At 46.2% G+C, this 26,571-nt stretch overlaps 3 protein-coding genes across 11 annotated transcripts in view; 2 read left to right on the plus strand and 1 right to left on the minus strand.

Moving 5' to 3' along the window:
- HECTD4 (HECT domain E3 ubiquitin protein ligase 4) overlaps nucleotides 1-2,786 on the plus strand; it is a 120,861-nt gene extending 118,075 nt beyond the window's left edge. For all 4 annotated transcript variants that reach the window (XM_081123446.1, XM_081123447.1, XM_081123448.1 and 1 more), the window contains exon 76: nucleotides 645-2,786. In XM_081123446.1, the coding sequence (XP_080979572.1) occupies nucleotides 645-781 (137 nt within the window). In that variant the 3' untranslated portion in view covers nucleotides 782-2,786. The remainder of the gene's footprint in view (nucleotides 1-644) is intronic.
- Nucleotides 2,787-5,641: 2,855 nt separating this feature from the next.
- TRAFD1 (TRAF-type zinc finger domain containing 1) lies at nucleotides 5,642-17,636 on the minus strand. 4 transcript variants are annotated; one of them, XM_081123570.1, is made up of 12 exons: nucleotides 17,540-17,636; nucleotides 15,163-15,229; nucleotides 13,116-13,251; nucleotides 12,959-13,012; nucleotides 11,816-12,221; nucleotides 10,994-11,200; nucleotides 9,598-9,674; nucleotides 9,063-9,296; nucleotides 7,953-8,073; nucleotides 6,998-7,328; nucleotides 6,706-6,778; nucleotides 5,642-6,497 (listed from the first exon to the last, which is right to left on the minus strand). In XM_081123570.1, the coding sequence occupies exons 2-12, from the start codon at nucleotides 15,207-15,209 to the stop codon at nucleotides 6,441-6,443; spliced, it is 1,743 nt and encodes a 580-aa protein (XP_080979696.1). In that variant the 5' UTR covers nucleotides 15,210-15,229; nucleotides 17,540-17,636; the 3' UTR covers nucleotides 5,642-6,440. The 4 variants fall into 4 exon arrangements, with proteins under 4 accessions (XP_080979696.1, XP_080979697.1, XP_080979698.1 ...); XM_081123571.1 differs by having other exon boundaries at nucleotides 17,466-17,551; XM_081123572.1 differs by lacking the exon at nucleotides 10,994-11,200.
- Nucleotides 17,637-25,816: 8,180 nt separating this feature from the next.
- The window catches only part of NAA25 (N-alpha-acetyltransferase 25, NatB auxiliary subunit), a 41,638-nt gene continuing 40,883 nt past the window's right edge, over nucleotides 25,817-26,571 (plus strand). Inside the window, exon 1 of one of the 3 annotated variants that reach the window (XM_081123351.1) lies at nucleotides 25,817-25,911. In XM_081123351.1, coding sequence (XP_080979477.1) covers nucleotides 25,854-25,911 — 58 coding nt within the window. In that variant the 5' untranslated portion in view covers nucleotides 25,817-25,853. The remainder of the gene's footprint in view (nucleotides 25,912-26,571) is intronic. The other 2 variants (XM_081123349.1, XM_081123350.1) reach the window with 2 other exon arrangements.

Below are 26,571 nucleotides of genomic sequence, written 5' to 3' on the forward strand. Positions count from 1 at the left end.
TGGACCAGGGACCCTGGACACTAAAGCTCAGATATAAGCGAAGGAAAGGCGGGGCCCTGTGCCTTCCAAACCTGACCTCACCAAGTGGCCATATGGGTCCAATGTTGATATATCTTCCAATATTTTTAAAAGCTGAAAATCCAGAAATGTTTTAATCTTTCAATTTTTAAATGCAGAAAAATAATTTATTTTTTTAAATATATCTTTATTGATTTCAGAGAGAGGAAAAGAAAGGGAGAGAGAGAGATAGAAACATCAATGATGAGATTCATTGATCGGCTGCCTCCTGCACGCCCCCGACTGGGGATCGAGCCCGCAACCCGGGCATGTGCCCTGACCGGGAATCGAACCCTGATCGCCTGGATCCTAGGCTGATGCTCAACCGCTGAGCCACGCCCGGCCAGGCCAGAAAAATAATTTAATTAAAAAATCAAAACAAAACCCTTTGCTGGTCAAACAAAACTGCAACCAGATTCCCTCGGGTCAGCAGCTTGGTGCCTGTGCTGGACAGCAGTTGTGTGCCTGCCCTTTTCTCCCCCAGAATCTTCTCCCGCCCCATGTGAGTGGCCAGCCAGGCCTCCCTGGGATCCCAGCCCAGCTGCAGGCCCAGCCCTCTAACACTGGCCCCCGTGTTTTTCCGGTAGGTTCCCCAGACTCTCGCTACATCCGCGTGGAGACCTGCATGTTCATGATCAAGCTTCCGCAGTACTCCTCTCTGGAAATCATGCTGGAGAAACTCCGCTGTGCCATTCACTACCGTGAAGACCCCCTAAGTGGCTGAAGGGGGGAGCTCCAGAGTTAGGCTGTCACCGAGGCACCACTCTGCCGGCTTGGCAAGCCTGCCACCGTGGGCACATCCCTCCAGGGCCGTGCGTGAGGAGTTGGCAACATTTTGCTTCTCTCTGAACTTTTGTCCACATTCCAGGGCCTCCTGGAAGACTTAACCTTTTGTATTTGTACGTTTTGTGATGGGTTGGTTCTTTTGCTACCTGTTTATGGTATGTTTGTAGGGTAGTTTAGTTCCCAGACAGTTTGTGTCTCATTTGATCTTCCTGGACGTTGTCCTTCGTGGCCACCAGATTCTGATGCCGAGGCCCCAGATGGTTCCACATCACAGAACCACCCAGGAGGAAGCTGGCGCTCAGAGTCCTGTTCCTTCCGCAGAGCACATCCACCAACAAGCCTGCGGCCAGGCCTGCCCATCCTGCCCGGAGCTGGAGTTTCTCCTGGATGCGGCTCCTGCAGGCCTTCTTCCATCTTGACATGGTTGGGCCAGTTACCCAAACATGGGAGGTTGTGTGTTAATCTTCCAGCTTTAGAGCCTTGTCAGTGGTCTGGGTTTTCTGAGGAAATGCCCACAGTGGTCCCTCATCCCTTCCCACCCAGAAACACTGCTCTCCGTCAGTTCTGGGGCCCTGGTCTGAGTTTCCCCAAGTGCTCCTTGGGAGCAGGTGACCAAAGGGTTCATTCCCAACATTGGTGCGTCCAGCTCTAGTAGTTGAGAGGACACCAGGACTCAGAGGGACAATGCTTGAGATGGATGGATTAGGAAAGCACATGATTTAAGCCGACCCCACTCTTGTGCTCCGAGCAGCCCTTCCTCACTGCAGGGTCTGATGTGAGGACCTGAGGAAAGGGCCCACACCCATTTAAAAAGAGCTGTCCGAGGTGCTGTGCTCAATTCGGGGTCTACTTCAGTGACTGAGACCTTCAAGTCCAGATGGAGACACAAGGGGGTCTTTCTGCCCCCTGGCTGGGCCCCCCCAGCACCCCCCCTCACCGCCCAACGTGTGTGCCAGGGCTGGGCTGCCCCAGCTCACCCACTGCCCCAGTGCATTTGTGCCCCAAATAGGTCTTTGTCCAGTGGTACTTTGTTTGAGAGCCGCATACGCCATCTTGTTGGACACTGTCATTTGGGCCTTGCCAGTTCTCAGAATCCCATCACTGTATTTATTGTATAATAGTGTGAATATTGGAAGCTCCGAGTGAGTGCTGAGGGGGCTTTGGAGTGAGTGCTGGCGAGGGGACGTGCGCCTCCAGTCTCCTGCGGCCGAGCCATTTGGGAAGATACGTGGATTTTTGAGCCGTTAGGATCTATCTCCTCCCCATGACTCCCAGGAACTGCATTCAGGACCATGGTAGGACAACTCCCCGACCCAAGGGAAGGATAACCTGGATTCACCGTCTGGTCGCATCACTTACATTTGATGCAGGATCAGTGTCTGGAGGTGAGTGCCTGCCATTTCCCTGCTTGGAGAAGGTGCTTGGCCACTGCCTCATGGGGCCACAGCCCCCTAGACTGGAGGTCACAGCAGGATGTAGTCCCAACAAGGATCCTCTCTTGTTTCATTTCTGCATAATGAAAGAGCCTTTGGATTTATTAGAAGTGGTTTTTCCTCCTGTATTTTTAAATTCTTGTTCCCCTCCAATCCTTCCCATCCCTTGGATGAACTCAGAATTCTGTCAGCTACCTCCCCACGAGGGGTTTGGGAAGCTTCTGTTGGCCCATCACTTGATTAGATGACAGCTGTGAGTAAGTTATCTGCTGCTAACATGACTGCTTCTCCCAGAGAGCACATTGAGGTCCAGACAGATCTAATCCTTGGCCCTAAAACACGTGTGCTGTAAAGTTACTTGATGTATATTTATTATAATTATTTATGGTTGCATTTAACAAACTTTTCATTCAATCCAATGCTATTTACACCAATGCTGTGTAAAGGAAGCTCCCTACAGGAAAAAAGTCTCACCAATAAATAACCTTCATCTAATTTTGATTTACCCTAACAATTGTGTGATCTACTGTTTTAAAAAAATTTTTTCAGTTACAGTTGACATTCAGTATTGTATGAGTTTTGGGTTTACAACATAGTGATGAGACATTTCCATAACTGGTGACGTGATCACACTGATGAGTTTAGTACCCACCCGACTCTAGTTACTACATTACTGACTGTATGCCCTGTACTGTGTTTTACATCCCTGACTTTCTATAACTGGCAATTTGTACATCCTGATCCCTCCCCCTTTTCACTCATCCCCCCAACTGCCCTCCCGTCTGACAACCATCAGTTTGTTCTCCAAATTTGGGTTTTTGTTTCTTCGTTAGGTCCGTCCATGTTGTCACAAATGGCAATATGTCATTTTTTAGGGCTGAGTAATATTCTGTTGTACATTTATACATCTCCTTTATCCATTTTTCTGCCGATAATTAGGCTGCTTCCATGTCTTGGCTAATGTACATAAGGCAGCAATGAAGATGAGGGTGCCTCTCTTTTCGAGTTAGTGTTTTAGATTTCTTCTGGTAAATCCCCGGACATGGGCCTGCAGGGTCCTATGGCAGTTCTATTTTCAATTTTTTGAGGAACCTCCATACTGTTTTCTATGGTGTCTCCAATTTGCAATCCCACCACCAGTTCCCGAGGGTTCCCTTTCCTCCGCATTCTTGCCACCACTTGTCGCTTTATTGGTGGTGGTGATTCTGACAGATGTGATGTATCTCACCGTGGTTCTAACTTGCATCTCTCTGATGGTTAGTGATGTTGAGCATCTTTCCATGTGTCTATTGGCCAGCTGTACAGCCTTTAGAGAAATGTCTGTTCAGGTCCTCTGCCCATTTCTTAATCAGATTGGTGTTCTAGTGTTAAGTTGTATGAGTTCTTACGTATTTTGGAAATTATCCCCTTACCAGATGTATCACTGGCAAGTATCCTCTGCCATTCAGTAGGTTGTCTTTTGGTTTTGTAGCTTGTCTCCGTTGATGTAGTCCTGTTTTTTTTTTTGTTTCCCTTGCCCAAGGAAACGTATCAAAAAAATGTTATTAAGAGCAATGTCAAAGAGTTCACTGCCTTTGCTTTCTTTTAGAAGTTTTATGGTTTTGGATATTACATTTAATCCATTTTGAGTTTATTATATATACAGGATGGGGCAAAAGTAGGTTTACAGTCATGAGAACACGCATTTATTCTTGTATTATTATTGTATTAATTTCCATATGAACAACTATAAATCTACTTTTGCCATACCCCGTAGTGTTAGGTAGTCATTTCATTTTTCTGCATGTATCTCTCCAGTTTCCTGATACCATGTGTTTCTGTGTATCAGGTTGATCTGCTACATTTGCCCAGTCTTGGCAGAGTAGCCCGACGGGGACAGTTGCAGTCTCCGAGCTGAGTGCTCCAGGGGTGGACTGTGTGCCCTCCTGTTATAGCTCAGCTCTGATTGCTGTTGGCACATCAGTGGGTGGGATTGACCCTCAGGCTGATTGGCCGTGAGGACTGACCATGACTATAGAGGATGAGTTCTTGTAGAGGGGCTGATCTCACAGAGCAGGAGTCACTTTTGTGGGGCTCTGGTGCCAGCCGCCAGGTCCACCCTTTGGGTGTGTCATTTGTGGAGCTGGTTGGGCGATGCGCTGGTGTGGTCTGAAGCTGGCCACTAGGTGTATTGGTTCTGGAGCCTCAGGATGGGCTCCAGTGCAGGACAAGGTCAGCTGCAGCTTGTGCCCAGCATGGGGCACCCTGGTAGGAGCTACAATGTGATCTGCAGTTGCTTGCCACTGTGATAGGCTTGGAAGGACTTGGTATTCTTTGATGGACATCAGTTTCGCCTTAGTATTGGAGCAAAAGTAGCCCTAGGCTAATCCCTGCACAGGCCCTAGCTAGTAAAGCTTAAAAGTCTGATTTAAAAAAAAAAAAAAAAAAAAAGGTCTGATCTAGAAGGATCAAACTGTTCCCAAGTATGAAAACAAAGTTCAAGAATATTTATAGGAATTCAAAAATACCAGCAACCAAGTAGGTAAAATTCAGAATGTCTGGCATCCAACCAAAAACCACCAGGCATGCAAGAAAGCAATAAAACAGGACCCAGAAAAATCAGTTGAAACTGACCCAGAAACTACACAAATGAGTGTTCTATAGTTTTAAAAAGCTCAGGGGAAAAAAGAAAAACACTGGATATATTAGGTAGAGATAGAAAAAAATGGAGAAACAGGAAAATAATCTGAAGAAATAATGGCTGAAGTATTTTCCAAATTTGGCTGAAAACTATGAACTCAAAGATGCAAGACGCTTAATGAACCTGAAGTACAAGAAACCAATAGATGGGCGATGAAGACTGCAGAACACTGTGAACGTACTTTATAGTCTACCTTTGTCCAGCTGCTTTCTCTTAGTAAAACTCAGGCCTGGATTTGAGTCCTAGCTCTGCCATGAATTAACTACACAGCCTTTGCTAGCTAGTCACTCCTTTCCACCTATGAAATGGACCAGTTCTTCCCACTCTTCCTACCCCCACTACGTTGTTGGCAAAAAAACAAATGAGCTCAAAATAACCTAAGGTGCTAGATGGTCCTGTGCAAACTGTGAGGTGCTGAGGGGTCATGGATAATTCTGCTAAGGCTCAACTACTCTCAGGATTGAGGCTTTTGATGAATCTGCCTTTCTCTACTCAGAGAAAGCCCTCCCCCACCCAACATCATCACCAGAGCTGCAGCAACCTGTCAGTTTCCAATATAAGAAGGAGCTCACACTGTATCTGCTAGGCTTCCAGGAAGCACAGAGAAAGCCTGGTCCTGCGCACCTTCCCCCATGCCTCCCCGAGGTCTCCCGAGTGCACAGGAGAAGGGACCACAAGACTCAGGTGAACTTCAAGTACAAACTTTATTTCTATTACAAGGATGTTAGTCATTATAATAATAAAAAGAGGGAGATGGGGGCTCTGATACTTGGTTTTCAGAGTAAGTCACGGAGCTTAGGCCTCAGTCCCAATCAGGGCAGAGCCCAGCATGGCCCTGGCAAGGACTGGGAGGCCCTCGCCGTCTCCATCAGAAGGCAGCAAAGAAAAAGGAGCCGTCTCCCCATGAGAAACAGAAGGCAGTGACGCCAATGCCAAAGGCGTGGATTACAGCAAAGTCTCGAGTCCATTCACCTCTAGTTCAACTCATCTCCAAAAGCCTGTTCCTAACATATATTGCAACTGACCTGAACACCTCCCCACAGCTCCACACACACCCAGAGGCCCAAATTCTAGCGTGGGGAGGGGCGGTACACAGGAGAGGTTACCCAAAAGTTCTCAAATTTAGGCCCTGCAGGGAAGACAATCACTTTACGGGTGGAAACTGGGTTTCCAAAACTCTCTCCTCTCTCCACCAGGCCCACACAGCACCAAGAAGCAGTGGTGATAGTATGTCAAAAGATGGAGTCCTGGTGGGCTGAGAGGCAGCAGCTAAAGCTGAAATATTTCTCAACAGCCTCCTTGGTAACCCTCCCTCAAACCCCCAAATATTCACATCACAATCTCAAAAGACACAAAATGGTCATAACCTAGAAAAAGTTAAATCCGTAAAATCTCCCCTGCCCACAGAGCCCAGGACGGGGCCTGCGCTGCGGCAAGTGCAGCTGTGCAGATGGCACCCCTGTGCGGGTTCTCTGCAGACACCATTACTCCTCCTCTTCCTCCTCGGCATCCCCAGCTCCCTGCTGCTTGGGAGGTTTTGCCTATTGAAAACAGAACACAAATGAAGCTTACGTAGAGAGTGACAATGCAGCGCACCTTTAGAACTCTGGAAATGTCAAGCTTCCACAGACACCTCTTCATCAAAAGCCACGAGTGGCCTGTTGCCCAGCTCCTCTGACTTCAAGAACCATACCAGACCCACCCACTCCGAGTCCTCACTGGGCATTTTGGGGCTGGATCCCCAGTTACCTTTGCAGTCCTGTTGCGAAAGCTGGCGGTTGTGGGGGTGACCCGTGAGCTCCTGCCACTTTCACTCCTACCACTGAAAGAGAAGGATTGGAAACTAGTTTCTAAGATGCCCCTGAACAAAAGTCTGAAAACTCACAAGACAAACAGTTAGAAGCAGACATAATAAGCAGTTCTCTGTGAGCAGATAATACAAAACAAAAAAACCCACAGATAGCAAAAGAACATTTTGGAATCAGGCCACAACACAAGCAGAGTCCACACTCTCATGGTCTCCTGAGCTACTGACTCTTACCTTGACCCGTATCTCCCTGAAGACCCACGGGGAAAAGAGGGCGCAAGGTTATCTGGGTAGAGATTTCGAACAGGGTGAATCACTGGAACGTGCCCAGTAGCCATGGCTCCATTATGGCTGTTTCGATTCCGCCCCTGGGAGTCCTGGCTGTCTAAGTTGTTGAGCTTCATTACGCTGGGCTGGGAACCAGGTCTTGGGCCTGATGTGGATGTTGACACTCGGTTACAGGAAGTCATCATATTGTTAATGGGTCTGCTGGGGGGAAGAGGGTAGGTGGGCACTTTATCTGTTTCCTGCTTAATATCATCCATGTAACCAGAAGACAGGTCTCCTGTGGAGAGAAGAGAGCACTGGCTTTAGGGGAAAGACTGCTCTTGCTATCAGCACTAGTTGGGGCAGGAATAAAAAGATTCTGGGTAGAACATTAACTGCCTCACATCTAAAGGCTGCTGAAACCCAAGACTCCAGACGGGGTTGGGAACGCTTTGTCCACACTGTATACTTATTACATGAGTGCTCATATACCCAACCAACAACGATGTGCAAGCACACCTTGAAAAATCATTTCTAACTGGCTTTGTAGTGAGTTTCAAAAACAGTTTACTTGCCTAGTCACGAGACTCTTTAATAATGATGATGACTGATGATGATGGAGTACCCTAAGCAAATTTCAACTAAAGGTAGGGGGGCCCAGGGCAGCCACAGCTGAGGAAAGCCACAGCTGAATTATTACTGACTACAAAGCATGTCTCTTGGCTGTTCCCAAAGCCAGGACCCTATAAACCTACACCCGAGACCACTCAGTCTAAACATGGGACCACAACTAGCCCAGTGAGATCCTACTGTGCTTGGCAGTTCAGGATTCAGGGAACCCCCATGGTAGAGCAGCAGATGAGAAACAGTAAACAGGCCCGAGTCAACAGCAGACCTGCTTTGGCTCAGCCCTGGCTAATACCCTGGTGTCTGATACGCCTCTTGGGCAGCTCTGGTGAGGTCTCTCGAGGCTGGAACTCCTGTCTAGGAATCCCCTCCGTCACATGGTGGTTTGCTGTGGCTGGGCGTTGGTCACACTGGTCCTAACAAGAAAAACCAAAATTAGTACCTCTGGGCTGAGTCATTTCTAGGAGCGGGAGCAGTGGGAAGAAAGGAAGGAACATCAAGTTGGGTGGACACACCTTATCGAGGGGACTCTGAGGAAGGGCACTGAGAGGAAGGGCCTGGGACTAAAAGGAAACACATCTGGAATGGAGGAACCACTCCCATTAGCACCCAAGGTACCAAAGAAGCACTGCCTGGTTTGCGCAGGGATTGGAAGGGCTGGTGTTGAGAGCCCTAAAAAGCACGCCTACGCTTTGACCAGAGAGTAGCTGCATGGTTGCTTATTTCACAGTCTCCCGCAGGAGACAACAGCCCGCAGGAGACAACCAGCAGTCACATATCTACTGCCTGATCCAAAATCAGAAGTCTTTATTACACAAATGAAATGTGTGGCATTCCGGCAACAGCTACATGGCATCAACTGCAAAAGTGACCCTGAACACACCTGCAGTGTTCACTCCCCACAAGGAAGATTGGGCAGAAAATTTATTCCTCACTAACAGGCTGGAATCCTAGACTGCAAAAGCTGAAAAAGAAGTTCAAATTGCCTAATCTAGCTCCTTCATTTCCAGATGTCCCCAGTGAGGGAGCAGGCTGTATCCAAGATCAACCACAGAACTAGAACCCCAGGTCTCTTGAAATGTAAGCCTCAAATGCCACCACAGCAGGAAGCATCTGTCTGGTCGAGGTAGAATGTGTCAGTGACCTCAGAGGAGCTCTCTCATCTAAACCACTCTGGCAAGTCCTCCACGCCCGCTTAAATGGAGTCCTGGCTTCTTGGTCCTCAGCTAGTGACACGATGGCTTCAGTTGCCAGATGGTAGAGAAAGTCAGACAGGGCATGCCCAGTAGCAGAGTCAGGTATGCATGCAACTTAAACACTAACGAAGCATTCTCAGCTCTGAAAACCCCAGGTTCCCCACAGGATCAGCATGGAGTGAGTGGGCATGGCCTCCAGGGACTCTTACCTGGTGGTGGAACAGCACCTCCTCTTCCAGCTGTACCCCACAGAATTCACAAGGGATGATGATGCTGTCTTCCACAGGGGGTGAATTGCTCAGGCCCATCAAAGAGTCTAACTGGTTACTTGTAGCCTGCTGCAGAAACCTCTGGAAGATAACATCCTGGTCCTCCTCCACCACTTTGGGGGAAGTACTACCCATATTAAACGAAGGTAAGGCACGGGAAGGGTTACAGCTTGTCTGTCTCAAAAAACAAAAAAATAGGTTAAAAAAAAGTTAAGGAAAAAAATACATTCCTAAAACATTTTCTAGAAGTCACAAATGTTTAATAATGCTTAATATTGGGGAGAGGAACTAGACGGGATCAGGGGAATACAGATGGAAAACTTTTATTTTAAACATTTGTGTTTTTTGTTGTTTTTTTTACTGTGTTCATGGGGCCTGCAACACCAACTATGGCCTGCACACGCCCCTACATAAAGCTAAAACTCAAAAGACAAACACACCTGATATGTGTTTACTCAAGTAATTCACAACACACCTGATGGTCAATCAGCAGGTCCTCTGGGTAGAGCTCCTCACAAAATTCACAAGGCAACATGGTCTCATCAGCTGCATCTAGGTATCAGAGGCCACACAGAAACCAAATGAACAAAAACAACCTTGATTCAACCTGTTATCCCCCTGGTGGGGTTTTAATTAAAAGTCTGACTCTGACATTTCAGAGACATAGCAATTTGTGGGCCTGCAAATCCTCCAAGGGAAACTACCCAAGAGACAAACCCCAGACAAAAAACTTGCAACTATGGGAAAAGATTTGCTTGTCACCATTCCCTGAGTAGCATTAAAGCAGTAACTTACCCACTACTCTCATTAAGAAGAAATTTAAATGTGTAATGATCCTAGGCCCTAATCTAAGAGCCTCCTGTGCATTATTTCAATCCTACATTACCTTCATTTTACAGATGAAGAAACTGAGGATTATATATTACTGGTAGACAAATATTCTGAAAAACCCTCCCAGTACAAAATATCAAAAGATGCTTAGTAAAAGTAACTTAGGTAAATAAATAACAGTGATGTTAAACCCAGGATTTCCAAAACAAAACAGCCTCAGTAAGACCACTGAGCAAATGGAGGGTGAACAACGAGAGGAGGTAAGGAAACTGGCCTAACTAGGTTTTGGCTTTGGGTAGGAGAGAAAAGTCTCTATTAAAATTCAGTTTAAAACTGTTCCAATTAGTAGTATCCCTAGGTGCCTGCTAGAAGCATGTATACATACTCTCAGAGGAACACACTAGAAAACAATGCTAGCTCGAGTGCCTGCACACAGGGAGGGAGGCAGCAAGCCACCATGAGTGCGTCAACAGAAACAACAAAAAGAAAAAAAATGTTAGATGTGTTTTCAGACACGACAGAAAAATAAGAATATTTAACATGTTTAAAGATATCTTTAAAAGAGAACTGCAATATGATTAAGGTATAAGAGGTTATTTTGAAAATGATGACACACTGAAGGAAAAAGACTCAGACTCAAATAGAAATGAAAAATGTGTTATGTGCAAGGAAGGAACTTATGTGAAACTTCCTGGAAGTGGATCTGTATTGCATTTACACAGAGCACCCTTGTTCTTAAGACATACATCCTGAAGGACGTAGGGATAAAATGTTATTATCTGCAACTTCTTCTCAAGTGGGGGGGGGGGGGGAGTTATAAAGATCAAAGAAAAATACTAGAAATGGGGAATGTAGAAAAACGGGTATATAGGTATTTCCTATACTATTCTGATAGTTTTTAAAAATAGAAAGTTGGGAAAAACAATGAACAAAAAAGGCAAATTTTATCTCATGAAAAACTTTCTATTTTATATGAATTGTATAGCGTTAAGACCAAAAAACTTGTGGAGACAGAGGCTAGTGAAGAAAGACAGACCTACCCTTTAGGTCATTCAGAGCATTGGGACCTCCAAGGTACTGGTCTACCTCCCGCACAGCCCTCCAGAAGTCCTGGTCTGCCAATTTGGGGGCCTGGCCTTCATTTTGCAGACTTAGGGCCAACATGAAGTCCAAGTTTGCACTGTCTTCACCACCCTCTTTGGGGGACTGTCGGCTTCTATTCTTTTCCTGCCTTTCTTGTTCTTCCACTGAAAAAAAAACCAGTTCTCAAGATACATCAGAAATGTTGCCATGCTTTTGCTCAAGTCCATGCATCTGTGCAGGAACAAAAGAGGCCCAGCAGTCCAGGTCTCACAGGACTCCAAATGTGAAGTCTGCCAGATAAAGGGCTCCATTACCATTCTAATTGCTTTATTAATAAGCAATATTATTGAGCTTTAACTATGAGATGGACACTGTGCTAAACATTTTATGTATATCTTCTGCATTGTAGCAAATGGTTTACAGCATGGGATCAGACTGTCTGAATTCAAATCCCTGCTCTACCACTTAACTCATGAGACTGCTGTGAGAATTAAATGAGTTAATACATGTAAAGCACTTTGTAAATGCCTGAAGCACACAGGGCATACTCGGTAAAATTAGCTGTTAATAGCATTGTAATAATTATCATCATCAAACCTAACTATAATCCAATAGTAATCTAATTCAAAGAGGTTCTAGTACTCCCATCTGTAGGAAAGTTAGGTGTTCTTCCTAATGCTACCTAGCTAGTCAGGTTTCTAGAATTAAGATCTATTTGGCCCCAAAGTCCTGTTCCCATTTGCCGAGACTCTGAAACCCTTCTAAAAAACACAACTCACACAAATTATTCTGAATTGGAAACTGGGTTGTCACGTTCCTTTGGTTGGTAGTCCTACTATGGAAAAGGTCCGATTCTAAGGCTGCCAGAGGCCTTCGGGGTAGCCTCATGGGTGGATCCAGAGACTCAATTTGTCTGAGGAGTTGGGATGCAATCCAGATTCCTTCTTGACCCCAAGACGCATCATATGCATTAGGAGGCATGGCAACCTCTTCTCTCTTTTTCTCCCCATCTCTCCCACAAACTTCAGGGTGAGTCTTTAGATCTTTCACCATGACATTACGCCTACAAATGCCACATAACTCTGTCCGGGCACCACAGTAGTCTTCATGATCCTTCAGTTTAAGAACAGCAAGTTCCAAATCACAGTGCTGGCAAATGGCAAGCCGTAGAGGACACTCAGTTTCCTGCAACATAGAATAACAAAGCAGTTAATATGCAAATCTAGGAGAGGCCATGGTTTAGTACAGGGCAAAGCAAAAAATATTTACTTCAATGTTCTCTTCCAACCTTCTATGTACTTAAGAGTCAGGGCTTCTCTCTGTCCCTACCACCAAGTTCTACAAAAAGAAAATGCTTAGAAGGAACCTACTTGCCTAGCTAGCGTGGTTCAGCAGTTGAGCATTGACCTACAAACCAGGAGATTGCAGGTCGCTTCCCAGTCAAGGCACATGCCTGGGTTGCGATCCCCAGTGGGGGGTGTGCAGGGAGAGCTCATCAATGACTCTCTCATCATTCATGTTTCTATCTCTCTCTCCCTCTCCCTTCCTCTCTCTGAAATCAATAAAGATGTATTTTTTTAAAAAAGGGCAAAATGAAGTCACAAGATTTATAAGGCAGGCTGTGCGCTAAGGAGTTCGTACCACACTGGCAACCCCAAGTTTGGCTTAGCACTCAGTGAGGCTGCTAATAGCCAAACCCCAGAATGAGAATGACAGACTCAGTTCCAAAGGGAAAGGCTCTGAGGTCTGAGCATGGAGCACAACAGCCATGCAGCTGAATCTGGCAGAAAACAGTTAAAGCTGTGTGCATAGACCTCACAGAGAACAAAGGCAAGCAGACTGGCTTTCTGCTCTGCATGTGGCTCTGTAATCTCACCACTGGCCATGGTAACTCACTCCCTTCATTGTGCAGGGAAACCAACCTCATGATTCTTTAAATGCCTCTTCTCCATCTTCTTGTTACATTTGCAGGCAACCTAGGATGAGAAGTGAGAACGAATAAATTGTGACAACTCGCTCACTTGCTAGTGCACAACAAGTATAATACATTCATGAACATTCGTGTCCTTGGTGGTTCACCTGACAATGTTCTGTCGCCATGTGAGTCTCCATGTCAGATTTGGGAAATGCTTCCTTGCAGATAGGGCACATACCAATGTTCCTCTGACAGTGGATCTCATGGATGGTAAAGTTACACACAGGAATTTCTTTTTTGCTACAGAATTAGATCAAAGAAAAAAGCAAGCATTACTGACTGATCTAGTTACTGATGAATCACGTGGAAACCTGTCCTGTCCAATCTTTATTTTCCATTATTTCTCTTTAGTGAATATCTAGACTATTAGCTTTATGATTGTTACTACCCCTGCTTTTCAAGAATTAACTCCTGAAGGTTTTGAGTCTTCTGGGCAACACTCTCTGAATTATCAGTGCTACGTACTAACTAAAAGCTCAACCTCACTTTCTAGACTTCAGAGCTGATCACAACCAACTACATAAAGTCAGATGCCAAAAAGAGCTGAGCTAGGCTTTTCCAAAACCATCTATCCCCCCAAAGCACAATGGTACACTCCAGGATTATTAAAAAACAAAACAAAAACAAAGACAAAAAAGCCATGGCCAATTTGGTTCAATGGTTACAGCATCAGCCTGCGGACTGAAGGGTCCTGGGTTTGATCCAGGCCCAGGGCACGTACCTTGGTTGCAGGCTCCTTCCCCAGCCTGGTCAGGGCATGTGCAGGAGGCAGCCAATCGATGTACCTCTCTCAAATCAATGTTTCTCTCTCTCTCCCCCCACCCCCACTCTCTCTGAAAAAGCAATGGAAAAAATATCCTCAGGTGAGGATTTCAAAAAAAAAAAGGGGGGGGGGGCTACCATTTATTTTCACTTTCAGTCTGAGGTAGGTTTAATCTCATTAGATTTTATCCCACTAAAAGTCAAACCAGGCTAAAATAGTGTTTTAAATGGCAGAAAGTGATAGAGGCATAGTAGAAAAAAATATCCTATAAGGCAAGATACCCTCACAGAAACAATTTTTCTTTCAAGAAATGAAATCTTAATTCCATGCAGGGAAAGAATATTGTCACCAGCAGTTGCCCTCATTATATCCTAATTCTGCCAGAAGGCTGAGAATTGAAAAATTGTTAATAAGAGAAAAATTGTTATTTGACTTGAACCTTGCACCAATCTGCATCAAACTACTATCCTTATTAAACATCTCTTTCCTTCTACCACGATTTGGTAAATTAAACATGACACAGGCAGTTCTGCTTTCTTTAGCTTTTAGTAAGAGCACTTGTGTATCACTAAAATATCAAGTTCTCGAGAAATCCCAATCAAGAATCAGATTAGTGCACTAAGTTTCACTTCAGCAGAGTTGCTTTCTTGTCACTCACGTGGGTAAAAACACCAAAATAGAAAGCCTAACGTTCGAGACAACGCCCAGTCTGCACTAACAGTTTTGGAATTGTGAAATGATTAATCTGGACTGCCAGAAGACTTTAGACTGTTTTTTGTGTGTGTGTGTTTTTTTTTAAGCAATTGAACATTCCTTCAGCAAAATTCATTATAAAAACAGTTCAGCTGCTCTGGTTGAACTGCTCGCTCACTACTAGAGTAGAGCCAAGCTCACTAAACTTTGATCTCAATCATCCCAAAACAATCAGCTACTGTAGCCACTCAGGGAAATCCTTGCAACATAATCTGAAAAAAATTCATCTAGCCCAATATTTTATTATGCCTTTAGTACTTTTTTAAAAAATGTATGATGATATTTTTCAGAAAGACCAAAAATAAGTTCCCATATTTGTAGGTCAGAAAAGTGAGGCCCAAAGCAGTCAAGTGAGTTGCCAAAAGTCATTAACTAATTAAAAGCAGGAACCAGAGCCCTGAGGGCCAGCTTCATCCTATCACTCTAGACACTACAATACTATGATAGCTAAACCAATTATCTCGTCAAATTACTAAAACAGGCACTCTTACAGAAAGTTGTTGGAAAGGCTTTAGACCCATACATTTGCAGGACATATTATACGGCTCTAACTTCAACCCGACATAAATAAGCCAGCTCTTTACAGAAGCCAGTTTGCCCTCATTCCAGTAACATTTCTTAGATTAATTTCTTACCAGTTGTCACACAGTCGAGTGTCCTGATCATCTAGAAATTCAGCCATCTTTTAACTCTTCCGGAAAACTACAAAGGTAGAAGTGAGAACTTTCCATTTCATTTCTGCTTTAAGAATGACAAGCAAAACACACACACAAACTGGTGCACAGAAAATGTCACAAAAACAAGTGCACTTAAAGCATTTTATTTAATACCCAACACATGGGTTTAAAATAATTTGACTCACAAAAAAACAGCACAAATAACTCCCACATACTCCTCACCCAAAACATCGTAAGTAACCATAGTAAAATTATAGAATGTAGGAAACTAAAACTAATACAATACTAACAACTAGTCAATAGGTCTTCAAATTTCACAAATCATCCCCCTAATACCCTTTTTCTGGTTCAGGATCTAATCCAGGGTCACATACTGCATTTAATTATTTCTCCTTAATCATCTTTGATCTGGGCTATTTCTTCAGTCTTTCTTCATCTCGTATAACCTTGTTAAGCGTATTGGCTAGGTATTTTGTAAAATGTCCCTCAGTCTGGTTTTGTTTGCTCATGATTAATACATATCTGGCAAGAACACCACAGAAGTGACGCTGTGTGCACCTTGGTGCATTATATCAGAAAACATGTGATGTCAACAGGCTTATTATTACAGGCGATGTTAACTCGGATCACTTAAGACAGAGTCTGCCAGGCTTCTCCACTGTCCAGTTTTTCCCTTATTTTGAAACAAGGCATCAGTGCAGAAGGCAAAAGCACTGGCAGTTTTATTACCAATATTTATTTTAGATGACTCCTCCCCCTGAGCAAAAATGATCTTAAATACCACCCCAAAGAGGGCTCGGCTGTTTAATGGTTTTGACATCTCCAGACAAACTCATTTTTCAAAACACATATTCATTCATTCATTCATTCAACATGTTAACTAAGACCCTGGTGCCAGACACTGTGCCCTGGCATGAAGAATACTTTACAAACTGAAGAAAGATCGTGTCCGACCCAACAGATCAGTAAAAGACAAAAATAAGCAAAAGAAATAGATATACCTCAATAAGGGTGAGTATTTTGATAGAAAAGTACAGAGACAAAGGGAGATGGGCGTGGAGGAAGCCTACGTTAGACGAGGGTGGTGGGGAACTTTCTGAGCCAGCCGTGCAAACACGCAAAGTTAAGACAGCGGATGGAGCGCGGAAACACCCATCAGGGCAGCGGGCCTAGGCGGCGACGCGAAGTAAACACAGCTCTGGGGGAGCGTAACGAAGAGGGCGGCTAACGCCAGAAGCCTCGTCGCGAAGGGCAGAGAGGACGCCGAGGACTTCAGACTCCGCGGGATTTAGGGCGGGACGCGCTTCAAGACGGCCGCCGCCGGACCAGGAAAACTAGGGCTAGGAAACACCTCTCTATGAAAATAAATCACCTTCCCAAAAGGTACTGCTCTCAGGGCGGATTCTAGGTGTGACCTAGTCCAGCCCACTGAACCGGGGCAGAGCCTCGGACGGGAGAAGCCCCCGGTTTTCTAGCTGCGAGGGGACTGGGGCCGGCCCCTCTGAGGGTCACATTCTGGTGCGGCCACTCGGCCGCCGAGCGGTTTAACCTCCCTGGGCCTCCAGCTCCTCACGCCGACAACCGACGGTTACTTCCAGGGGTCCTCACGAGCAGAGACGCGAGGGCGCGGAGGCGCTGCGGGGCACAGCCGGTCTCCCGCGTCAGGGCGGCCCCTCCGCGCCAGGGGGCGGGGCTGCCACTTCGGGGTCCGGACCCAGGAAGCGGTTTGTAAAGCCCCTCCCCAAGCGACGTCGGGGTCGGCGGTCGGGGGTCGGGGTCCGAGCGGGGAGGGCACCAGCTTCGCACCCTGCAGCGATTAATTGCGTTTACCGCAAACGCTCGCCACCGACCGTCTTTATAAGTCCCGGCCGCGACCGTACCGGGTGAAAGGCATTATGCCCACTTCAGGGACCGCGAAAGCGGAAGTCCCGGCAGGGAGACAGTTCCGCGCCGCAGTGGGTCAGGTGGGGAATCGAACCCGGGTCCGCCGGCCGAGAGCCCGCCCTAGGCCACCGCGACGCCCCACGCCCGCAGCTCGAGGCTCGGGCCCAGCGGCCCCCCGACGACGCCCGCTTCCCAGCCGCCGGGGCCAAGGCCAGAAAGGGGCGGCGGCAGCGCCGCCTGGGTCTGTCGAGGCACCGGTTCCCTGAGGAGAAAGCGCCGCCTCCGCCACCGGCTGAGGAGACGCCGCGGCGCGGGCATCTTTCTCCCAGCGGCCGCGACCCCCGGGGCCTACAGCCCCCTCGCCCACACACCCCTACCTCAGGGTAGCGGCCTCCTCGCGAACCGGAGGCCGCAGGGAGCCCCCCCAGGCGAGGGCCGCCGCCACGCTCACCTAGGATCGGAAGAAGGACGTCGAGCTGACCCGCAAGCCTCGGCCACCGAGCAGCCTCAGACAACCTCGGCGCCGAACAACGGCCCCCGGAGCCGCCTTACCATTTCCGACCGTCCCGGAGGAGCGCGCCCATTGGTCAGCGGCGGCCCCGGAGGCCGGCCTATTGGGCGGCACCGTTGTCGCTCCCAGGGCCCCGCCTTCGGTGCGCCGATTGGCTCCTCACAGCTCGGCTGGGGCGTGTCCCTGGAAGTCCCCGCCCCTGCACATCTGGAATGAGCGGTTCTGGACCCAGCCGCTGCCCGTGACACAGGCTAATAATATGGGCGTGAATAATACTGCACAGACATTACTAAGACGCCTACTATATTAAGGTAATTGTCTTCTGTCCTCTTGTCATGAGTCATTAATACTTATTAGTAATTCTTTTTGCTGTCACGGTGCCGTCTTGCGAGGCGCTGCCCATGTCTGAGCCCTGGGCTCTCGGCGGAGGAAGAGTGAGCGTGGCCGAGGCGCGGGTGTGAGGCCCAGGCTCTTCCCTTGCCCCGTGTGGGCTCGCTGAACGCCTCTTCCCTCACGCGTAAAAAGTAAACAAATACACATGTAAATATAACCAAGAACATTCCTATTTACCATACAGCGATTTAAAATCGTGATTTTACTGTAGGACCTTGGCAAAATGTTCCTGAGGTAGTGCTAAGAGGGAAAAGCAGGTTACAAAGCATCATTTACTTGTAGCCGGAAAGACTATTTAGTTTAAATAGGCAGTATAGTCTGTGTGGTTCCAAAAGTTACAAAGTTCAAAACAGGCAGTATTAATTCAAGGTGAGAGAGAAGTCAGAATAATGTTTCCATTTGAAGGGTATGGACTACAAGGGAATATGAGAAAGTTTCCACATATCATGCAGCAGGAAGGGAATAATTTTTTCCCTCCTTAAAACTGTTATGCCCTTTTTAAAAATTTTTTAATTTTTAAATATATCTTTATTGATTTCAGAGAGAGGAAGGGAGAGGGAGAGACAGAGATAGAAACATCAAGGATGAGACAGTCGTCATCCATCGGCTGCCTCCTGCACACCCCTGACTGGGGATCGAATCTCCATCTCCTGGATCCTAGGTGGATGCCCAACTGCTGAGCCTCGCCCGCCCGCCGGCTGTTGTGCCTTTTGACCAAGCAACTTCACCAAGAAATTTCTAGAAAGCCCAGTTATATACAGAAATACTCATGCTGTGTAATTACAAGGATGTAGGATGTTTATTACTGTTGTTTTTAGGGATGAAAAATAGCAACAAATGGTCCCTCAAAAGGAAACCAGTTAAATAAGTTAAGCTTCCATAAAAGAGACAAAAAGTAAAAAAGAATTAAGTATGGAAAGAGATAAAGTAAATTGTCATATGAAAACATTGAAAAAACAAACCTATTAAGAGATTTTAATAGGATTTTATATTTGTAAATACTAGACTTTAATAAGACAAATATAAATCCTATTAATATGTTTGGTTTTATACTTGTAAATAATAATTAAAAATAACATTAGTAGCCCGCTGGTGTTGCTCAGTGGTTGAGTGTCAACCCTGGTCAGGGCACATGCCCTGGTTTTGGGCTCCATCCCCAGTAGGGGGCGTGCGGGATGCAGCTGATCTATTATTCTCTCTCACAGTTGATGTTTCTCTCTTTCCCTCTCCCTTCCTCTCTCTGAAATCAATAAAAACGTACTTTTTAAAAACAGTAATATTAAACTATTTATCTAATAATATATGTTACAATATAAGCTTAGAAATAAGCTGGAGGAGTAATCCATTCCCAGTGGTGGCCTCTGACAGGTTGGGTTTACAAGGACTTTACTTCTTACATTGAATAATCTTGCAAGTAAGCTATTTTTTTAAGCAGGGGGAAAAAAAGAATCCCTATTTCTCCTGCTCCTGACTACACACAGTGAACTGATGAGAGAATTATGAGCCAGATTTTTAGACTTGCTGACTGCTCTGTATGACCTCTCGGTTGAATAATCTATGGCATAATATATTTTTCCTTTTTTACTCTATTTTTTCAATTTTATTGAAGCACAATCTACAATTAAGCCCCAATTTAAAATGCACAGTACAATGTGCTTGACATATGTAACTATAACTACAATCAAGATATAGACTATTTTGATCTCGCATCTGTCAATCCCCACCCCTCACCCAGCCACTGGCAGCCCCTAATATGCTTTCTATTACTGCAGAGTGGAGTTTCATCTAAGTGGAACCATACCGTGTGTCCACTTCTGTGTCAGGTTTCTTTCACTTGGCATGTGTTTGAGGTCCATCCATGCTATTGATCATATCAATAATTCAGTCCCTTTTATTGCCTGGTATCCTTCCATCCTATGCATGTACCACAATTTTCATTAATGGACATACAGCTGAATCCAGTTTTTGGCTAATATGGGTAAGGCTGCTATGAACATTCTGTACAAGTCTTTTGGGTGGACATATGTTTTTATTTCTCTTAGATAAACACTTAGGAGTGGAATTGCTGGATCACATGACAAGTCTATGTTTTAATTTTACAAGAAACAGACTGTTTTCCAAAGTGATTGTACCATTTAACATTCCCACCAGCAGTGTGTGAGAGTTCCAGCTACTCCACTCACTCAGCAACTTGGTATAAATACATTTTGAATAAATAAATAGAAGAATAGCTATCCTGTCTCCCGGGAACAACTCGATTTCTCCCTTGTATGGGTGACTCAGAAGTTCTGAATGTAGTTTACAGTGGGAGACAACACCGTCCGGAGGAGCAAGGAATAAAGGAGAAATAATCATGAGCTCAAACTTCACTTAACTCCTTGGGGTGCCTTATACGTACTGGCCTATATCCAGCAGCAGAATATTTAAAAGTTTACCAACATTTTATTTCTGACCAAACAGGCAGGAAGGGTGTGGTGATTATAGCAGCAGCAGAAAGGATTTAGGCTAGACTTGAGTTTAGAAGGACATCACCTGTAAAAAATTAGATGCAGTTCCCCCTAGGCAGTGTTTCTGAGTTTAAGAAACAACCCATTTTACCCTCTTGCACCAGAATCATTTGAGAGCTTGTTAAACATTTAAATTTCAGCATGAAGTACAGCATAGGGAATATAGTCAATAACATTGTAATCACTATGTATGGTGCCAGGCAGGTACTGGAAATATTGGGGGGATCACTTTGTAAGTAATATAAATGTCTAGCCGCTATGCTGTACACCTGAAACTGATATAATATTGAATGATGACTATAATTGAAAAATTCAAAAATATTTTTAAAAAAATTTTTTTAAAAATTTAATTGCTGGTCCTGGACATCTCTCATCCATCATACCTGCAAACACAACCCAGATTTACTGAATCTAAATTTGGGGGAGCATGGCCTGAACTTCCCTCCTTGGCTCGGGCAGATTCAGCATTGACTGAAGTGGAATGTTGATAAAGCCCTGGGGATGTTTGCCTTGCCCTTCCAGGCTCTGCCAACTTCAGGTCCGATCCAGGACGGGGGAGGGGAACTATTCTCTTCTAGCCAAAGCTGTCATTACCAAGTCTTAAAGCCACCACGGAGTTCCCCCCCCCCCCCCCCCCCGCCCAACACTTCCCCAGTTTTCACACATACACACACACACACACTATCCTCCCCCCAGCCTCAGCTTTAATCTCTAATGGAATATGCACTGAATGCAGCTTTTCCTTGAGTCTCTAGTGCCAACCTCTTCCCTTCCTCCCACGTTTACTTCCCAGCAGCTGCCTAGAGTCACATATTCCTGGCCTGGTGCCCAGCACAGAATCAGACACATAGAAGGCATTCAATTCCTATTTGCAAAATTACATCAGGCTTTCTTTATGACCTGCTTTATAATAAACATTAAAAGGTAGTTCTTTGGCCCTGGCTGGGTGGCTCAGTTGGTTGACATGTCTTCTCAAACACCAAAAGGTTTTGGGTTCGATTTCCAGTCAGGGCACATACCTAGGTTGTGGGTCCAATCTCCAGTTGGGCAATTACGGGAGGCAACCAATCGATGTTTTTTTCTCTCTCTCTCCCTTTCTCTCTCACTAAAAATCAATAAAAAACATATCCCCTAATCTATTTGTCTATGTCTGCCAATACCACACTGTCTTAATGATTGTAGCTTTATGGTAAGCCTTGAGATCTGATCATGTAAGTCCTCCAACTCTGTTCCTCTTTTTCAAGATTATCTTGGCTATTCTAGATCATTTGTATTTGCGTATAAAATCTGGAATCAGTTTGTGAATTTCCTGACTGGTTTTAATCTCTTATCTCTTATACTTTTTCTTACCAGAGAACTGACCACACAGCAGCACTACCTCTCAGAGGCTCCTTCATTCAAAATTAAGGGTCTGTTTTTGACCCTGGCTGGGTAGCTCAGTTGGTTAAAACATTGTCCTGCTACACCAGGGTTGTCGGTTTGATCCCTGGTCAGGGCACATACAAAAATCAATCAATGAATGCATAAGTGAAACAATGAATTGATGTTTCGCTCTCTCCCTCCCTCTCTCTCTCTAAAATCAATAAAAAAAATTTTTAAGTAAAAAGATAAATATTGTTATGAAATTTATTGCCTGTCAGAGGCTCTGGGTCTGTGGCCCACTCTCTGTGCAAATATCAAATATATGGTGATGAGAGAAGATTTGACTTTGGGTGGTGGGCACACAGTACAATATACAGATGAAGTATCATCGAATTGTACACCCAAAACCTATATAATCTTATTAACCAATGTCACCCCAATAAGTTTAATTTTTTTAAAAGTCTAGGCTTGCAAAATGTTAACATTTGTTAAATCTGTGTGATATGTATACATGGGTGTTATTCTTTTTACTTTTACAGATTTTGAAATATTCCATAATTTTTAAAATTATAGTTTATAGAGGGATGTTATTTGGGTGATAAAAATGTTCTAAAATTGAATTATTGCAATGGTTGAGGAACTTTGTAATATGTACCAAAACACTGAATTACGCACTTAAAACAGGTGAATTTTATGGTATGTAAATAATACCTTAATAGAATTGAGTATAAAAATTATAAAGAGATCGCTTACAAAGATTTTATATTTGCTATGTTTTCTAAAAAAATAATTAAAATGAGATCCTTTCTGATTTGGAAAGTAACATGGACAATTTGGCATTCATACACCATCTAGTGGACAGAATTGGAAGTACTGGGGTGGACAAAGGCTGCCTGGGGGCAACTGAGAGGTAGAGGGGACCCGGAACCCACCCTCTCTTTCTGATGGGGAAAGTGAGGCCCAGGGTCACCATGCCAATTGCTGGCCAAACTAAGACTATAACTTTGGTTCTCCCAAACTCTTAGCTCCCAGGTCTATGTCTCTCTGCCTTGTCTACCTTTAATTCTGTATTTTGTTCTTTTGGCCAACTTTATGCTAAGTGTTATGGGAGATTCCGAGGTATTATTCCTACCAGGGAACACGCCGAATGGGAAAAATTTCCTCCTTGGTGTCCCGAAGTATCAGGAGGTGATTTCTGCAGTTTTGTGTTTTTAAAAAATGTTTTTATTGATTTTAGAGAGAGGGAGAGGGATAGATAGAAACATCGATTAGAAACATCAGTTGGTCTCCCTCATGTCCCCTACTGGGGATCGAACCCGCTACCTGGGCATGTGCCCTGACTGAGAATTGAACCAGCAGGCTGGACCTCTTGGTTCATGGGTTGATGCTCAACCACTGAGCCATACCAGCTGGGCATTTTCTGCAGTTTTAAGAGAAGGGAATAATAATATTATTACTAATATGAAATATAGTAATAGTATGTGACTGTTGTTGAGTGCTTTCCTTCTGCCTGTTTCTTTTCATGGACCATAGCATTTGTTCCTCACGTCAACCCTATGAGGTAGGTCCTTTTAGTATCATAATTATACAAATGCAGAAACTAAGGCTCAGAGATGTTCAGTCACTTGCTTAGGATCACGCAGTTGATACATGTCAGTGTCCGTCAAAAGTGCAGGAAATTAGTCATAAAAACTATGAAATATGCACTGATCTGTTTATTCTGTGAAGGATTATTAGGATTAAATTTTGGACCATATCCACAAATGGAAAAGAAAAACAAAGAAAAACTAGAAAAGTCATCAGGTAGCCATACCCACAATCACTATATCCAAGTAATACAGTCCCCACCCTGTGTCCCCAGCTATTCAGGCACCATGCACCTGTGTGTGTCACTACTGTTGATGGAGGGTGTTTCTCACCAGAGCAAATCTGCCACCAGATAGGACAAGAATGAAGGGCGTACCCCTGGTCTAAGTCAAAAAAATGGAAAGCATCATTTAATGAGCACCTGCTATATGCCAAGCATTCTCCCATGTCAGCTCTCATTGTCCTGAGTTCTGAATTGTACAGCAAGAAAATGGGTTTCTGGTTCCCTTGCGGGTCATCTCATTTGTTACCCAAAATGATTCATGCCTGCCAAAGGGTGTGGAAGCTGCCTCTCAGGGAGCAGGTAAGGACAGGCCTGGAGTCAGGTCACTGCTTGAACCTTAGGCTCTGAGTAGAAGGGGTAGGAATGGGAAAAGAAAAAGGCCAATTCATCCTAGTTGGATGCCGAACAGGCTTTCAGGGTGGAGGGAAATATACTCCACCCAGAATGGAGACTCAAAGATCTAGAGGCCTCTGTTAGGTAGGTCTATAATGCTCCGGCCCCGCCAAATTTAGGAAACAGGGGTGGGGGATGCTGAGCCTGTCAGCATTCCTCTGGAGCTAGGCCAACAAAGGTAAGCTAAGAGCCTAGCTGAGTAACCGCAGTCCTGGCCAGGAGCCTCCCCTTCGCCCCCTTGAAGGTGCTGTATTTTTCCATCCTGGGAAACTCTTGAAACTCAGGTGACTCACTGGCTCTTTCATTTGCCCCAAACGATAAACAACTGTTCTTCTTAGCCCAACCTGAGCCTGGTCTCCTCCCTCCTCTCCCCTTTGCAAGCTCAACCTGAGCCCGGTCATTCCTGGTCACATCATCTCAGAGTGATCCTAGGGTCAGCTTATCTGAGGCTCCTGACCTTCATTCTTTTTTAAAAATAAATAAATATGTTTTTTTGCCCTCGCCGGTTTTGCTCAGTGGTTAGAGTGTCGGCCCATGGATGGAAGGGTCCCAAGTTGGATTCCAGCCAAGGGGGCACCTACCTCGGTTGCAGGCTCGATCCCCTACCTGGACCAGGGCGCGTGACATTGATGTTTTTTTCTCTCTCTCTCACTCTCTCCCTCCCTTTCACGCTCTCTGAAAAGCAATGGAAAAAATATCCTCAGGTGAGGATTAAAAAAATATACATGTTTTTTAAAAATTGATTTGAGAGAGAAAAGGAGGTGAGGGAGAGAGAGAGAGAGAGAGGCAGGTTATGATGATTACAATAGCTTTATTCACTCTTCTGCGTGCTCACAACTGTAAGCCTACTTTTGCCTACCCCGTGCATCTATTTTAACTCCTTTAATACGTCTGTCTTTCCCACCGTAAGCAAAGCTCCACCGAAGACTGTTGATCGAGTGATTGATTGATTGGTGTCCTTGGTACCTACAACACAGCATGTAAACAGGCACTCAATAACTATACGTATGAATAAAAAAGATCATAAAAAAAAGATAATAATAAAAAGATGATAATCTCGACATCCTTGGAAGACACGGGGCTGTTCCGAGTCTTGCCGAGAGGCTGCATTTAGAGAGCTGGCCGCACGTCCCGCTGAGCTGCTTTCCCCTCCAGCTTCACTGAAGCATAATCCGCGGGATTACGACTCATCTGAACTGCTTAGTTCACCCGGGGTGGGGGTGGGGGTGGGGGTGGGGGGTGGTGGTGGTGGGGTGTGTGTGGGGTGTGTGTGTGTGTGTGTGTGTGTGTGTGTGTGTGTGTGTCTGGAGCGCACTCTCCCAGAGGAGTTCCCGGTTCCCCAACAATCAATCAAAGACAAGTCCAACTGGTCCCTCGGCACAGACGATAAATAGGATGAGCAGGAGCGGCCGAGCCCCAACTTTCGCCGGGAGTTCCTCTCTCCCTGTCCTCTCGCCCCACTAGGTGACTCGGGAGGGATTTCCACAGCAGCAGCCGCTTCTGCTAGCCTGGCCGATCCCACCGTCACCGAGGAGGGAAAGTTTCTACCGAACGGGCAGCTGGGGGTGCGAAGGTGGGGAGGGGGCGCCGTCGCTTCCCGCGCAGGTGCGCACGGTGCGTCGGGTCGCCACCCATCGCGATAGACGAGCGAGATCGGCACTGGCCCTTTAACAGCCCCTTCCCGGGGGCCTGCCCCGCGCGTGCGCACTGCGGTTCTGCGCTTGTCATCATGGCGACACGGGGCCATGTGCAGGATCCTAACGACAGGCGCCTCCGGCCCATTTACGGTGAGTGCCTGTGGCCGGCTTGGGCGCCGGCCGGAAGCGCCGAGGGCTGCGGAGGCCGAGGCAGAGGCTCAGAAGGGGCGCTGAGGGTCCGGGAGCCGGGCCCGCGGGCGCCGGGGGCGGGCCGCGCGGGCCTCTAGGCCGCAGCCCCGGGCCTCGCGTAGGCGCCGGCGGGCCTTCCTGTGAGCCCTGAGGTGGCAGCGGCGCGGTCTGGGCAGCGGCAGGTCGGCAGAGCCCGCCCGACGGGCAGGCCCTGGGAAACGCTTCCTGTCGCCGAGACCCGCGCGGCCCGGAGGCGGCGTCTGTGAGGGCCACACCGAGGCAGACCCGAGATCCCCCCGCAGGTGGAAGCCGACTCCGGCGTCTGGGTGGGACTCCCTCCCTGAGGAAATATTCCCCGCTGAAGACTTTTTACCTGCGGGAACGGGGCCAGAGGTTGCCTGACTGGCTGTGCTGGGTGCACGCGGAGAAAACCGAGGCGCCAGGAGGGGAAGGGGCTGACGCAAGGTCACCCGGATCGCGTCGGGAGCGGGCCGGGATTCGAGGCTCCCGACTGCGGGCTGTTTGGTGGAGAAACAGCTGCTCGGGGCACACGTGGGAGGCGAGGGGGGCGGCCAGGGGAGGGGGAGGGGGTCTTGGGCCCAAAATAGCGGTGAGGAGACT

This window comes from Miniopterus schreibersii, assembly GCF_964146895.1.
Source record: "Miniopterus schreibersii genome assembly, chromosome: 20".
Lineage (NCBI taxonomy): Eukaryota > Metazoa > Chordata > Mammalia > Chiroptera > Miniopteridae > Miniopterus > Miniopterus schreibersii.